Source organism: Macrosteles quadrilineatus, unplaced genomic scaffold (assembly GCF_028750875.1).
Source record: "Macrosteles quadrilineatus isolate MER2022 unplaced genomic scaffold, UCM_ALF_1.0 Scaffold_4__1_contigs__length_99947679, whole genome shotgun sequence".
Taxonomy (NCBI): Eukaryota; Metazoa; Arthropoda; class Insecta; order Hemiptera; family Cicadellidae; genus Macrosteles; species Macrosteles quadrilineatus.
The window spans coordinates 55704871-55721893 of record NW_026542597.1 but is presented as its reverse complement, the minus strand read 5'-3'; the positions used below and the strand labels follow the sequence as shown (position 1 = coordinate 55721893).

Below are 17023 nucleotides of genomic sequence, written 5' to 3'. Positions count from 1 at the left end.
CTTAACTGATTTTATCCATTGACGTCTCATTGGAAAGAGCGTGTCGCGTAGATTTGCAAACTGGCCTTACATTTTTGAAAAAGTCCCTTGGGCTCTGCCCCAGTGGCTTTCAAAGTTCCCATGTTATCCTTATGAAGAACTTAATTGTTTACATTTTGATCAGCTGTATAATTTAATTGCTGTTATTTATTTTTCAATTCAATGAAAAACATTGAGTACATTTATTTACTATTTGAGTTTGTGTAAACATAACCCCCAAGACGGATCGTGTTAGTATGGTTGTATCTTAAATTTGTGTATTTATCGTTGTTTTGTGTCGCTATGACGGATCGTGCTAGCATGACTGTAACTTAAATTTATGCATTTATCGTTGTTTTCTGTAGCTATAATTTGTTTATTTGTTGTTTTTTCTTTTAAATTCCTCCGACGCGAAGACAACGAAACATATGCAGGAGGCGTAATTGTGATGACGACCGCAGCTACAGAACAGTGGCGCGTAACTGTTCTTAACTCATCACAGTCAGCACCTGACCCTGGACAATCTCAACTATTAGGTTACAAATGCGCCCTAACACTACCCCAAAACGACTTTTCGTCCTCAATTGGCCCTCTATCAATGACCTGTGTTGCCTGTACAGCGAGGCATTTTGAGAAGGAGAAAACCGGCCGGAATGCTTTAGGTTTATCAATAACGAAGATAATCATGGACAACCTTATATGGCTTTAAGTCAGGAAATATTTGTAGAAAACATTAAAAAGCAATACCAGGTTATGAACTATGATACAATATTTACAGGAAATGTCGATTACTGTTATATACATCATGAGTATCTCCATGAGTTACACACCGGTAATCTTTGAGTTGACTCTTTTAAACTCCTTGTAAATATGACTGTTATTCGTTTTGAAATATCTCCTGTAATACTTTGCAATTGCTCGAATTCGAGCAACATGTACACTAGTTATAAATTAAATCAATAAAGTGCGAATTAATGAGCTGATGTCACCTGTCTGCCATGTTATCTTATGGGACGTCTGTCACTGAACAACACCATACTTGCGATGTTGCCAATTCTACCAGGCCGCAGCCTGTAGTTAAAGGCGGCCGTGGCTGATATCGACGTTGAAATTCTTTATTAAATCATAAACTATTTATTTTTATTTTAGGGTATAATAATTCAGGTAAGCTCTTAGGCTACGGCCACACGGGCGTTTTTCACGCAAGAACGCAGCGTGAAAAAACGCGAGAAATATAAAATGTAATGTAATGTGTAGCATTAAATGTAATGAGGTATGCCACACGGAGTGTGTTTTCACGCAGATAAGGCGTGTCTGCAAAATCACCCGCCGCGGGCCCGCAGAAGAATGGACTGGGGTGCATTTTTGAAGCTTGTTTTCACGCTCTGTACCTGGCCACACGGGCGGGAGCAACACGCAGCTTTGATCAAGTCGTCCTAGCAAGTTAAATAAAGATAAATGTAGGCCTATCTCATTTTTTCCAGGATAGCGTAAAATATTTTTGGGTCCAGCCAATTACACAGTAGGATCTTAAACATAGGTCGACCTTACTGGACCACTTAATAATTTGTTACTAAAAGGAAAGGCGTTTGGTTGGACTAAAAAATGTAAAGTGGCATTTATGTAGTAGAAAATAGCCTACAAAGATCTGAAGAAAATCTTGTCATTATTGGTATTATATTTATTTTTTTATACTAAAAGTAAGTAATTAAATGAAAGGTTAACAAAATAAAATAATTTTAATGTACCAACATTAATATACCATTAATATTTCTTGTTCACTAGTCAGAAACAAGGTTACTATTTCGGTCATTAGGAAGATATACAACATAATTACGTGAATTCGTCAATCAACTGCGGGTTCCGAGTGCATTTTCCCGTTCCTGGACTTCAACTAGCGTGAGAATAAGCTACATTTTACTGCGTGAAAAAACGCACGTGTGGCATACAACAGCGGGAATTCAAGCAGCGTGAAAATAAGCTACATTTTACCGCGTGAAAAAACGCCCGTGTGGCCGTAGCCTTAATCACACCTTTTACGCCTCTTTCACACGACGCGGCGGGCGCCGTGCGGCGCCCGCCGGATCCGGCGTAGGGCTATGGGAGTATATGAGTCCTTTCACACTATGTCCGGCGCGCGCCGCGCGAGTTACCGCCGGATGCACCTTGAGCCGGAAGACAGCGCCGCGCGGCGTCCACGCCGGACCACTTGGTGAAGGTGCATTGGTTCTTATGGGAGCTTTCACACGGTGCGGCGCGCGCCGCACGGCCCAACCCCTACGCTGTCTCAATTTAGGCAAACAACCTGACCAAGAAGGTGCAACAGTTAATTAAGAAATTATATATCGTTGTATCGGAAAATAATATATTTAAAGCTATTACAAAACATATATTTTTATGTTCATCCCATGCAAATCGGTCAACTTAAAGTATTAAAACAAATTTTTTTCTTTAATAACTAGAGGAGAATATTTAGTATTAAGTTAATAATTTAGTAATTTATACGTAATGTAACATTTTTTTTAACTTCTAGAATACAATATTTTCAGATATGACGAATACTTATATATAATACGTGAAGGCGATTTCTATAAAATACTACTCCTCTGTTAATAATGGACGGATTTTTACAAACGATGTGTCAAAATTAAGTAATTGTTGTGTACCCTTTCACCAATTCCTGTAGTAAAAGTCCTCGGGCTTTGCCCTCCGGCCATGAAAATCCCAATGTATATCTTATGAAGACAAGATTTTGTTTAGTTAAACCATAGACTAACCAACACAAGTAGACTTCTCATCCCATTGTTAATTTTGAAGCTCGTTTTTCATGTCTAGTTCATGTACGCCATACTGGGCGCTAGTGTCGACGAAATTTTGTTTCTATTATTTTAGGGGGAGTATTTTTTATCTATGGTTAAACAGACGAATAATTAGTATTAATTACAACTGTTCATAGTACACACATGATACACAGAGAGTTTTCGTTTTCAGTTTCGATAGATGGAGTGGAGTGAGCGTTCGTTTTCAGAGTGAGTTCGTTTCCAGTTTCGATAACTGGAGTGGAGTGATTGGTTACATTATCTATGAGTTGACTCTTTTAAGTCGACGGAAATTGTGACAATTATTCGTAAAAAAACTACTTTAATATTTTGCAATTGCTCGAATTCGAGCAACAGGTGCACTAGTTTTTATATTTTAAATTAGCCTACAGTATTAATTTTATTTGAACTTTTAAGTGGAGTATTCATTTAAAAGCCACAACTGAACGGAAATTAAATTAGCCTACAGTATTCATTTTATTTGAACTTTTAAGTGGAGTATTAATTTAAAAGCCACAACTGAACAGAAAATAATAAATATTTAGGAGGGCCGTACGGCGCGCGCCGCACGAAACCATACTAGTGTGAAGACACACGCTTGTCCGGCGTAGCGCCGCACGGCGGACGCCGCACGGCGGACGCCGCACGGCGCGCCGCTTCGTGTGAAAGAGGCGTTAGGTGGCCGTTTCTTAATACTATACAAATAGGAAAAAAACCCTGTGTTTATACGGTACCATAGATAAAACATACTCCCTTAGTGTTGGTTAGTCTATGACGGTACTTAAAAAAATACATTATATAATACTTATAACCTTCATTAATAATAATATATTTGTTATTAACCCTGAAAATAAACAAATTATAAATTTTATTGAGATGGGGTCGCCACTTAGGTACGTATTTTTACCCAAATTTGAGTGAAAGATGAGTGTAGAATGGTGTGAGATGATCTGTGTAACTTTGTTATTGACTAAGAAAAGCTATTTCATCAGCCAGGATAATTGATTTAAAGCCCAATCAGCATGAAGAGGTAAGTAATAAATCATAGATTGTTTAGGTTCTACTACGTAGGCCTAAGTAAAAGGAAATTTGAATTGAAGGCAACCAACAAACAACAAGTTTCTGTACAGATGAAAAAGCTGTACATTATACTATTGATGATATGTGGAACTATTGACAAAATTCAACACTGACGCCAATGAAATCAATCAATACACAGTTTCAATATGTGTTTGCTTACAATATAAGTTCACAACAGCTGACTTTCACTCCCAAGGGACTAGAAAGGCTTTTTACTCCCTAGGAAATAAAAGAGCTACTTTAGACCTACATGTGTTTTAAACAGCTGTTTTTTTGCTACTGTATGACAAAAACATTTCAATTGACTTAGCCTAATTAAAAAATGCCACTGGGGATATGAGCAATCTGACATACTTCTCCTATTAGTTTGTCAACAACCATTATTATGGGTAAGCTGTGGGAGTATCTATGATATTTTATAGGGAAAATCACATAAGTTGCAATAACTTTTGAACCAATTTTTACAGCAATGGGGGTTGGACTATTTTGTACTAGACATACTAATTTTTGTGAAAATTCAATTTTTCTGCTGATTTTTTTTGGAAAATCACTATAAAAAACATTTTAAAAAATGCCTGGAGATACTGTAGTATATGGATTAGTACCTACATACAAAACTTCATCAAAATCGGACCACAGGCGTGATCAGTAGCTCTGTACACAACTGCACATACAAACAGACACACACATAGACATCACTTCGAAAATCACTTTTTTGGGTCCAGGAGGGCCCAAAACGGATATATCCACTCAAACTCAAAAATGTTGGCAAAAACAATACTTTCTCCATATAGCATGGCACATGGGAGAAAGTAAAAATCTAAAACCTATAAATAATTTCCCTCAATTATACACTCATTTTTTCTTCTCTCTTTTAAGGTTAAAATGTGTCCCCAACTTGATTGGTAATGGTAAGAAAACAAAAAATGGTTCAGTTCAGTTTATTATTTTGGTCTTGTATTAGCCTTTACAAACGTCTCTTAAGAGATATGCCCAGAAGACAAATTCCATTTTAAAGAACCAACACTTTATAAACTAATACATATTACTATATTACATAATATATTACGCATAACAATGTACTTAATTCTTGGGGCTAAACTGGTATAAAACATGACTAGTGAGCTCGTAATGACAAACACCAGTTAAAATAAACTCAACTCATACAAAAATTTACAAATTTTGTTCTACTCATACTCAATAAACACTATGGATACAAAATTCAAATGGCACAGTATTTACGTGCACTTAAAGTTACTGTACACCCGTAAATACAACAATACACAACTTATAGTTTGTTTTAGAATTAAATATACAGCAAATTTTTTGTTTTATAATTTTCCTATTACCCTGCATTATACCTAACAAGTCTATAAAACTTTACACAATATTATTTAGCTTAGTACTATGGCTTAACAAGGAGATTAGCAGAAAGTTTACAGCTTACAAAGTTTGCACTTTATAGAGAGTTTGTATGATTTTTTAAAATCTTATATTTATTGATAATTAAAATTGCTTATAGACTTTGGTTACAAATTTGTTATACCTTTCTAATTTGAGTCTAAAAACTGAATATGTCTATACTTTTATAAGAGGTTGACAGCCAATTTTAACCTGTACTATGACTTTCAAACAAAAAAATACAACATATCAAGCGAAGCAAGGCTTGAGTTGTTGTTTACTGTATTGATAAGTTGAGTGACTGTATGCACTGGACGCAAACCCACCACATAGCACTACTATACTGATTGAAGCAGTGAATTATTAGTCACGTTAATGTAGTAAAAATTGTGTCTTGTGCTAATGATAGTGTTCTTAAAACTTGTTATTTCTATATTTGATCAGAAATCAATGAAATCATGAGTAAAATTAGTTCAGTAAATTCATCTTCTTAAGAGATAATGATTATAGTTTAAAGGGAAGAGCAAAAATAGGATTCTAGACTCAGATTGAATAAATAAGCACATAATTAAGAGTTTGTAAAGTTCTTTTGTTACTACTTTGTGATTTTAAATGTGATAGCTTATATTCTACTATACAAAAATACATCAACGTAAAAATAAAATAAGTACATATCTTAGGGTTGTTGGAGATTTTTGGCTTTGACTTAATGTTTTATTCTACGCATTATACAAAGCTCTATAGACAGTTGTAAAAATGTATACTACAGTTTTTTACCCTAAAACAAATTATTAAACTATAGGCTAGAAACAAATTAATAATAAAAAAATGTAGAAGAGCTTCTTTATCCACAAGTGATGTTTAATTTACCGTTACAGTAACAAATATATCATTTTTGTTTTAGAGTTTAAACTTAAACTTGATTACTGTGTAACAAAATATTACAAAATATCATTTCTGTTACTGAAGTGGATACTTTTTAAATTTGATTAAATATTGAAAATTATTGAGATGGCACTAGTCATACATACTTATCATATTAGGCCTTAAAACCACTTTTTTCAAATCAATACCATAAGTACTTTATTTGTTTATATTGAAATATATAAGCTAGGTAATAAACAGGATACATTGAGAATGTACAACTATTACACGAAGAAGAGTGAAAGTGCATGACTTTTTTACAATTTCATCATAATAAATAAAATAAATATACTAATGTTTTATAAATAATTAATTACAATTTATGAACACTTATTCTAATCTGTGCATTAATTAAGAAGAAATCATTTCATTATTTGTTCTGTTTAAAGTGTCTTTGTTGTCATATAAACAATACTGTATCAAGAGAGATTTTTTCAATTTCGTCTAGTTACAAATAAATTAATCCTCAAAATTTATACTGAAAAATATTTGTCACGTTCAGGGTGTAGGTACTGATCCTGAAAGAGATAAAATGGTGTAGAACAAAATTTTTTAAGCATTACAAACAGGAGAAAACCATTTCATAATAGAAAAGCACGAAATAGTTTATAATCAAGGGCGTATGAATTTGTAACATAAGATTAATATGATTAAAATACTATAACTGGTGAGAGATTATTTCTTTAGTTTTAAAACATCTTAAAATTAAAATTTATTATTAGAAAATGAAGTGTTTGGATTAATGCTATGTTTTAAACATTGGAATCCAACATAAAATTAGATTGTTCATTTGTGAACTATAAAATATTTCATATTCTTTAAAATATCACAAAAAAAAAACATACTTTGAATTTTTACACTAGTTATCATATAGCTCAAAACCACACTATTGAAGTTCATAGACTTCAGATATCACATGTTTTTACAACAGAAACAAATTACAATTTAAAATTTTAAACAACACTGACAGGAAATAGAGAGGTTGAGGATAAGACTATATTTACGATTTTGAATTAAAAAATTTCTTACAAGTCCATCTCATTAAATTAGACACCAACAGTCACTGTTCATCCTCAATCCTCGTCTAAACGGTCTGAGGCGAGGTTATATGTTATGGGGTGAAAACTCGCAAGCTTCTCAGCAAAGTGGCGAGCACGCTAGCAAGATTTTCTGCTTGCTTGGTAAGCAAAGCTTCCTGTCCCTCGGTGGCGAGCAAGTCTGTGAACACTGAGACTACGTCTTGCACTTTGAGCACAAGGTTGCGTGTGTGCAGAGGTGATGCTGTGTGGGCGGCCATCTTGCCGCTCAGTTCTGTCAGTCGCCTCAGCAACCCGAGGCAGCTGGACAGGTGTGTCTGAAAGTCTGGTGATGGGGAGTTACTCGGGTTGGCCGTACTGCTACTTCTCACCAGCAGCTTTGACGAGGTCACCAGCTTGCGAACTTCCAGTGTCAATGCTTCTTTGGCTTCCTGCAAACAGCAACATATAATTCATAAGTTTGTTTACTAATAGTAATTTTGTGTTAAAGTTTTACAACAGTAAAACCTCTATTAACTCCTAGATAAACCACCTCTCTGAACCTCCTCTGCCTGGGTAAAATTGGTTTCTCCACCATGAATTAAAAACTGGAGGGTAACCAACTTTACCTATAGAATTCCATTCCTATCCTCATTGCAGTACTAAAATAGATTTGTGTTTATTTAGATCTTAAATATTATGCTAGAAACCTGACTTATCCAAGTAAATACTTACAATTAAGGTTTTAAAATCTGTAAACAAACTTATATCATAGAAAGAATTTGAAATAGAGTTAAATATTATATTTTAAAATTTTTGTTTCCTTATAAATATGAACAAGCTGCCGGCCCGTCCTACTTACGGGAATTGAGTAAAACTGAAGTTATGTCAGTATTTCCATATCTAATCCAAGCAAAGTTTAAGCGGTTAAATATTTACTGTAAACAAAAAGCTGCCAGTATAAATTAAAACATGTAAACAGTGTTATTTTCCTTTTCCTTCCCCAAAAAATCGAACAAAAAAATTATTTGCGTAACCTTTCCTTTGAAGACTCGGGGGCAGAGCCTCGATTTGTATACATCAGTGGTTATAGAATCTTACTTATTTCCTATAATCAATGGCAAAATCACAGAATAAAAAAACTAACCTGATAGTTCTATATAATATTTTTATTTTCAACCAGCTGTTAGTTCAAACAAATTATATTGCACTAAAAGAAACTTAAAATTTTCAAGATTTCTAAAAAAAAAATAAATTAAAACCTCTACCATTTTACCATGTATATTTAAAATAGTCTGTCATCCTCTTACGAATTAAATGAACGTAACGTATCAATGAGTATAGCATTACACATAGGCCTAACATAAATAAGACAACCCTATGCATGTCATTTTCATCCAAATGCTGAATTTGTGATGAAAACGCTGAATGTTTACAGCTGTTACTGCAAATGGTTTTATACCAAAAACTAGTGTAGAATTTTAGCTTCGGCTGCTAGACTTTTTAAAATTTTAAACTTATTTTCTTAAAAACTGAAACCCTAAACTAAAATTATGGCTTTGACATTCCCTAGTTCTCAAAATTATCTTTCTTTCACCACAAAAATCACGAAAATCCGTCAAGTGGTTGATTCAGAACCGTGAAATAAAAAAAAAAACCCTGTTACGTTTTAATATTATAGATGTTACACTCACAGCTGTTTACCTGGAAACGAGCTTCGTCGATGTTAGCGCCGCCGCCGTGAGCTTGGTCTGCATTACACTGGGCTGCCACCTGACCTAGTCTCTCACACAGGCCTCTTACCACTACTGTAGCCTCTCTGCTCTGTGACACATACCCGTTCTTCAGTGATACGTCCTGCAACATAACACTGTTACTTGAAGACCATAAATCAGAGGTTATCCAGGGCCGTCGCGTGGTTTTTTGGCGCCCGGGGCGGGATGTTGCACGGCGCCCCCTCCCCCCAAACACGATGAGTGATGATGTCACTATCTTTGTTTTAATGCCCAAAAACAGACACCTAAAGGGATTTAATCACCTTACAAAAATACTAGAGTCAGGAATCAGGGATTAATAAATTATAAGGGATACATTTCTGAAATTTTGTATGAAAATCTGTTTTAATTGATGATAACCAAATCCCATGTAAGGAAATATTAAAATGTTTAAAAAGTACTATACTGTATATGTTATTAATTAATACAGAGCAAATTGAAATTAATGCAATGGTATGCAAAACCTTAAACCAAACCTACTCGCTGAATAGAATTTTTATACAGAATAAAAGAAAACCACCTTATGACATTTAGATATGAAATAACTCTTAATCACTCATTAAACTAAGCTGACAGCTGAGCTGAGACTGCCGTAGGAGAAAGGAGTCATTGGGTTAGGGGTGGATCTCAAGGTCGACCGTCGGCCGGTCGGGCGAAATAAAAATAGAATACAGGGCAAAACAGAGCAACACCGCGACATTGCAATATTGATTTATGTTAAGATAATTAAGTTGGGACAGAGCCTTCAACTCCACAGTGGAGTTGATTATTAGGTTATTATTACTAAATTTAATTCAATACTATATTGATATTTAATCTAACATTTCAAATTTTAAAGTGATTGGTATCAAATAAAATGTATTTGTTCAATAAAGGCATACAACGTAATATTCAACATTCAGTTACACACACGAATAATAGAACTAGTATTCGTGGTTATACATAACTTTTCAAAATACATTATGTACATCTAACTTTTTAAAATTTAGTTGCATTACTTTTGCCGCGGCGCCCCACTGACTGCGGCGCCCAGGGCGGTCGCCCTGGTCGCCCCACCCACGCGACGGCCCTGAGGTTATCCTACTTAAGGATATAACATAGAGCACAAGGGACTAGGATTTTAGGATTTTTGTGAGGATAGCAGGCTCAACTTAAATGGAACAGAGTCCAAAATGGAATAGGAGATACAAAACTTTACCCTATATAGTGTATACATAAAACATTCAAATATTTCACTGTCACTGACAGCATTTTCAACTAAGGAAGATGGTTTTCTTTGGGTCCAATATGGTGGCCACTGGCCAGTGAGTTGTTATTCTACTTAGTGATTGTCATCAAACCTTTAATATCATCTCACACTATTCTACACTCATCCTCCACTCATATTTGGGTTAAAATACATACTACCCAAGTGGTGTTAGCATTTAAAATAATTGATAATTGAAGAAATAGGTTTGACTAGCTGTGTACCCGTTCTACGCACGGGGATCTTATAATATTCAGTTGAAACCTTCTTATATAACGAACAGCAGTTGGTTTGCATATTTTAAGATATGCTGGCCAAACTATTATACATAGCTTCATTTTATGTTGTTTTTTGTTGTTCCGGATCGGTATGACAATCAATAAAAGGTTAAATTACCTCTGTGTCTGCCGGTCGATCCTATAACGGTAGGCTTACTTTTATTTTTACTATCTGATCTCGTTTGCATGGCTCAATCACGTCCTGGTTGAAGTTCGTTCGCTACGCTCACTCACCTGTATGTTGGAGCTCGTTCGCTGCGCTCACTTTCCTTCAGGTTAGCTCGTTCGCTACGCTCACTTGCCTTCAGGTTAGCTCGTTCGCTACGCTCACTCGCCTCCAGGTTGCAAATTAGCTGTTGTCATAAATGTAAAAGAAATAATAGTGCTAGTGCTGCACCCTGTTGGTAATCCTTGTAACTTTAATGCTATTGAACATCACAGAACAGAACCAACTTGTTTAATTGAAACAGCTGTTAAGATTCAATAATTTCATTTCTCATAAGGTTAACATGGGCTTCCAGAAATTCCACGTCAAAAATCGACAAAAACTTGATTTTCAAGGGTTTACTGTTAAATATCTAACTGTCTCATATTCGATGAAATACGTCTAAAACCATCTCATATATGTATAGTATTTGGAAAATAAGTTTCAGGCGGGACAGTGCTATAGTTATTGAGGAGTAGTTGTAATAAAGTGCGTATTTTAGCGTTACCAAGAGAATGACAGATAGACAGACAGACAGACAGACAGACAGACAGACAGAAATTGAGATAAGGTTTGATTCGGTTTCTCTGACCTATGAAATGTAAAAATAACCAAAAAGTTCATTATTCTAAGCAATGTACAGACAAAACTCTAATTTTATTTATATAGATTAAAGAAACCTCTGAATTCATTGATGGTTTGGACGATCACAATTGAGTCAATAAGTGATACATTCACTGAGCTTTAAAGATGAAGTAAATATTTAAAATCATACAAACATTTTTTTACTTTATTAAGACAGCAACAGACTTTGTGCACTGTGCTGTACGTATTTTAAGCTAAATATGAATGCTGGATGTATACTTTACTTTTCAATGAAATGGCGACCATACAAAGGGAAGAATGGATTGAGATGACCTATGTAGATTTTACGTTTAGCTGCTGTTTCTTTAGCTAGGGCCTATTATAAAAAGCCCAGTGATAGGATAGTTGGGTACACTATTACTATTACATTACAATTTTGTACTGTTATTTATCAAAATGTAACTATTTTTAGCAAGATAAATGTACAAAAACTAACAAATTATTTCTTAAGCAACAAGCAATTGATCTATTCATAAGTTTTTACAAAACTTCCCGCCAATGTGTTCCTTAATATGATAAGATCCACGGAATTATTTCATACCTGAGAGGGTACTGGAGGTAATGGTGGTTTTCTCGTCAGTGTTCCCCCCGATATAGAGTCGCTGCGTGGTGGCAGCATGGGAGGCAGGTCGGAGGGTGGAAGTTTGGGAGGACGACCTGGGGGCGACGCTGTGTTCACCCGGGGTGGTAAAGTGAGCGGAGAGTTGTCGGGACTCAGCTGTCTCGGTTTGCTGCAGCAGGAGAACGCTACATTGCGACTTCCCGTGCTTGCTCTCCTCTCCATTGGTGGAAGCTCTGAGTCTGGGATGTCGACACCGTTGGGGAGGTGACCGTTGGATTTGGCAGGAGGTGGAGGCGGCAGATCGAGCTATGAAAAGATTATTAATTTTTAATATGTTATGCTGTTTGTGGCATAGTCAGCTGGCCAACAATGGACCTTTCTACACCAGTTGAATCCTGATGAATCAAACATTAAACTGACTTCAGTAACAAAATGATTAGTGTGCAAAAAATACAAAGGGCGTCCTGTAATCACTTTTAGAAGATGGTTTTGTTTCAAGCATGGCTGTGATTCTCCGAGTGACAATTAAAATGCTGATACAGGCAGTTTGAAGGAATGGGAAGTGTCTAACATTTTAGTCTTCCATTATAGATCCTCACTTCAGAAGAAAACATAACTTACAATTACAGATTTTTTATAACTACTGTTTATATAATTACAGACATTTTTATAATTAGCCTTTTTTTGCAGTAAGGCTACTGTATAAAACTGCTTTAAATTTTCTATATAATGAATTAATTCCCGTGTTTATAAGTTCCTTGGTTATTTATCTATTTAATCTTAAAATGTGTGTCCAATAATTTATGACCACCCTATATATCCTTAAAACTAAAACAGTTTTAATTTGAACGAATTTTCAAAAGCGAGGAATACTCAAAAAGTTATGGCACTGTTAGAATACCCTTAGGTTGAACCCTGAGTATGAAACACATGCCACATCCCTGTGTAAGCTAATTCAATAGTTGTAGTGTTAGTGTTATACTTACGTGTATATCAGTCTCAGGGGGGGCAGGAGGGGGAGGAGGTATGATGAATGAGTTTATCTGTTCACTCGTCAGTTCCAAACACGACCCAGTGCGCTGCGGAGGGGGAACAGTCACTGTTGCAAGGAACGAGTCCAAGTCCAAGTTCAACACGTCTTTGCTCTCCAAATCTGGCATGAGAAAACACATTCTATGATTACTTGTAGCAAATTTATCGCAGAATATAGCAGAACCTGATCAGTTAACAACTGGGAAAACAGTAACTCATTGACTTTAACCCCTACTATGCATAGTTAATGAGTGCTTCCTTCCTGATTTTCCACATGATTGGTTGGTCTGCTTGCAACACTAACGAGAAGCTAAATTACCATTTTGTACTTAGCTCTGTAGTAGGATATATGATAAGTAGGCTACATTTATGCTATTTATAATGTTTTGTAGGTATTCTTTTTTAAGGATGGTACACAGAAAAACACAAAATAAATTTAGTATTTTTTAAAAATTTCTTTTGGAAAATTATTTTGAACGTCTTACATTTTTCAGAAACATACTTACTAATTTTGTATTTTGTTTAGGTATTTTAATTGTTCTCAAAGTCACCTTAAGCTACCCAAATGTATGTAATTGTATTAAAAGAAATAGCAAACTATAAAATAAAATTCTTTGTGAGGCTTCACAATAACCATGAATCATAAAAAAAAAAAAAAAAAACAGTTATAATGTAAGCCAGTGGTAAGTATACCTAACGAGCTCTGGTCCAGATGCAAAGAGTGGTCAGCAAATGGTACTGGAGGCATGCTGATCTCTGGAGGTAGAGCGTAGCCGACACCCTCCTGAAAAACACAAACCATTTGTATAGGTACTAGGAATTGTGTAAAAGAAGTGATGGCTATAACTATAGAAATAACTCTTTGAAAGGCTGACATTTAGGACACAAAAAACAACATACACTAACTTATACTTCGACTATCAATGCAAGTATAACACAGATACAAACTTTACTTGGCATTTGCTGCTACCTGGGTGTGAAGCTAACAGCTTTGCTTGAGCTTATGTTTTTTTTTTTTTTTTTTTTTTTTTTTGTGGGGGCTGGGGTAATGGCATACCCCTAGCTACTTCGGTCTGGAGACCTTTTGTAGCACGAGCTTATGTTAGTAGACTACTAGACTAGTGTTGTAAGTGTGGTAGAGTTTGGTCTAATCAATGGCTGAGAGGTCTAAAGGCTTGCCTCGCCAGTTAGCACCATACATTGAGTGCTGTCTCTTGCTTTATATGCTCAAATCCCATCTTGGTCCAAGTTAGGTATGGAACTCCTGAGGATATCACTATTCTATGGGATAACTTGGTGGCAGAGGCCTATTAAAAACAAACGGTGGAAGAATTGGGTGGAATTTAAAAGGATGAGAGGATTCTTTGTTATTTGCAACTGGAATCGCTGAAATGAAACATTTTGCTTTTCCTTAGGTCCACCAACAACTTGTTTTAAAATTATATGGATTTTGTATTTACAGAATGGGTGAAAAACATAATGAAAATAGGCATATTTAAAGGTTTTAACATATTTAACAGTTTTATAAAGTACTGACAACAGTGACAACTAAGTTTCAATTAACTGCTTTAAGTTTATTTCCTCCCAACATGGAGGACATGGTTTTTCGCCTATCTTCCCAACATCTGTCACAAGAAAAGTTTTATGGAGGGACACATCATCAGACAACTTGTCACTGTTGGCCAACTTGAAGTTGTTTACCTTTTCTGGTGTGATGGGTGGAGGCAGTAGAGTCAAGTCTATGATGTCGGGGTCTAGATAGAGGCTCCCACCCGTCATCTCGTACCCCAGATGAGCGGTTTCTTCTTGTAACCTCCTCCAAAGCTCCTGGAATACATCAAACTGTGTCAAACAGTTTGTAGAGACAAAGTATGAGAGATTTTATTTAGGTTGAAATACAGTTTTTGTTTATAGTTGCACTTAAAACCTCCACTGTCAAAATGTATCTTTTTTTAAAATCAAAATTAGCCTGTTCCAACATCATGATCACATAATAAAATTCCTCACCTGTAATGCTTGTTGTCCTGCCCCAGGCACTAGGCTGTCTGGACTGTGAAGTCCAAAGCTTGAGTCGGAGTCCCGGTTTTTGTCCTTACCTAGGAAAAAATCATAACATAAGTCCTCCTCTTTAACAAACACCCCCACCAGAGTCTATTTTCCATGTCTGACCAAGTTACTTGGAAAACATGCTTAACTCAACATTAAGTTGGAAGATGGATGAATGGTTTAAACTTCTCAAAATTTATTGGACTCCCGTTACAATTTTCTAAATAAAAAATTGTCTCTAGTTTTACGCAAGTTGAAACTAAACATGGATTAGGGATTTCCACTTGAGGCCAAATTAGATCAAAAGATACAATGATGGCATGGCAGTTACCAGAAGGGTTGCGGTGGGAAGGGCTGCTGGAAGGGGTACTGATGGAGTCAGTGTCACTTTCCGTTTCTCCGAGGTCCAATGACTGAACTGCTTCACTAAGAGAATCTGGGAGTTGCTGAAGTCCCTGAGGAAAAAATCTCATGTTTACAGATTTGACAAGACGAAAGGATAACATTGGAGAATGAACTATGAAAAAGGATGTGTCTCACCTAGCAGTTATCATTATAGAATCATGATTAACTTATAATATTGGATTGTGAGTGTGTTTTTTTTTGCCAATAGCGTAATTCTAGTTATATAAAACCTAACTGGAAATATGTTTTAATACCTGCTTATTAAAGACCTCGTATCGGTGTTGTATATGACACAGCTTGTATTTCCTGGCAATCAGTGGTGAAGTTTTTAATCATCCAATGTGGCAACAATGCTCACCATTGTTGTGGAAAAATACGGGTCTCTTTTACTTGTTCATTATAGGAAATGTCCACATTTAAGTTAATTAAAATCATAGACTAATAGAATAAATATAGATTGTCAAAGGAAGGTTCTGCAATGTGGCAGTCGCTGTGTTCGATTCACTGCTGTCGTCGGCTCCTCACCGTATGCTACCAGCAGACGCTGCAGCGGTGGACGCCAGAACTTATGCTAACCACAGCACAGCTGACAGTCTATATATATTTTATTTGTCTATGTTGAAATACAGCTGTTCCGCCAGTTTTCTACATAGTAAGCGACAAACAACCAAAATACTTTTTAAGCTCCTGATCAGATTAGCTTGGAGATTAATCTAAACCTCACCTGAGTCAGTAGCAGAAGTGAATCACTGTGTTTGAGCTGTCCTGGATTGTCCGAGTCTTGTGATGAGATGTGAGAACTCTCCGAGTCGCTCGCTTCTCTCTGATGTTGCGTCAGGTATTGCTCCGAGTTTACCACCATGTCTTGCATCTCTGCAACCCTCTTCAGCACCTGCAAACACATAAACCAACTGTTGGTGTGCTTTGGATAATCTGCAGTTTGTTACTTGTACCGGTACCGTGTACCTTACAAAAATTAAATCATTAGGAAAAATATAGGTTAAATATAGTTCAGCTTTAGTTAGCTGTACAGTTTACAAACAGGTAGTGAGGTGAGCCCTTGGCTCAGAGGGGGGTGTAATTATTGGAGGTTAAAACGAGGAAGGACTGACAGTCAATAATAGCTGTGATGCAGAGTGTAAAACTATAAATCACACTGTCCATTGATTCTCCTTTAATGACTCCTTCTGGACGGGTTGTTAAATCCTCATAGTTGCAAAGCTGGCCTTAAACAACTTAGTAACATGGATTTAGCTTTTTGAAGTAGATATATTTCCTCAGATTTTATTTTATTTTAAGATTAATTAACACAAGTATATTCTACTGAAGAGGTTTTGAAGCTTGAATAAATCTCTGGAAGCTAGCTGAAGAACCAAAACGTTACATAGTTTGTTGTTGCAGTTTAGATATTATTGCAAATATTTTCATTTCGTAACTAATAAGTAGTATATGTGTTATCCAGAAAGTAAAAAAAATAAATAACAGAAATAAAAAAACAAAGATAATATGTACACTAAAACTGAATTTACAAAACCACAGTACTTTATCCTACTTTTATAGGTAATCCATAT

The 17023-nt window shown here is 35.7% G+C and overlaps 1 protein-coding gene across 3 annotated transcripts in view; it reads right to left on the bottom strand.

Annotated features, from left to right (window-relative positions):
- Positions 1-4844: 4844 nt before the first annotated feature.
- The window catches only part of LOC128991297 (uncharacterized), a 430235-nt gene continuing 418056 nt past the window's right edge, over positions 4845-17023 (bottom strand). For 2 of the 3 annotated variants that reach the window (XM_054414071.1, XM_054414074.1), the window contains 9 exons: positions 16177-16344; positions 15379-15502; positions 15009-15097; positions 14703-14843; positions 13695-13785; positions 12956-13122; positions 11949-12275; positions 8963-9115; positions 4845-7710 (listed from right to left, as the gene is read on the bottom strand). In XM_054414071.1, the coding sequence (XP_054270046.1) occupies positions 7354-7710; positions 8963-9115; positions 11949-12275; positions 12956-13122; positions 13695-13785; positions 14703-14843; positions 15009-15097; positions 15379-15502; positions 16177-16344 (1617 nt within the window). In that variant the 3' untranslated portion in view covers positions 4845-7353. The remainder of the gene's footprint in view (positions 7711-8962; positions 9116-11948; positions 12276-12955; positions 13123-13694; positions 13786-14702; positions 14844-15008; positions 15098-15378; positions 15503-16176; positions 16345-17023) is intronic. The other variant, XM_054414073.1, reaches the window with a different exon arrangement.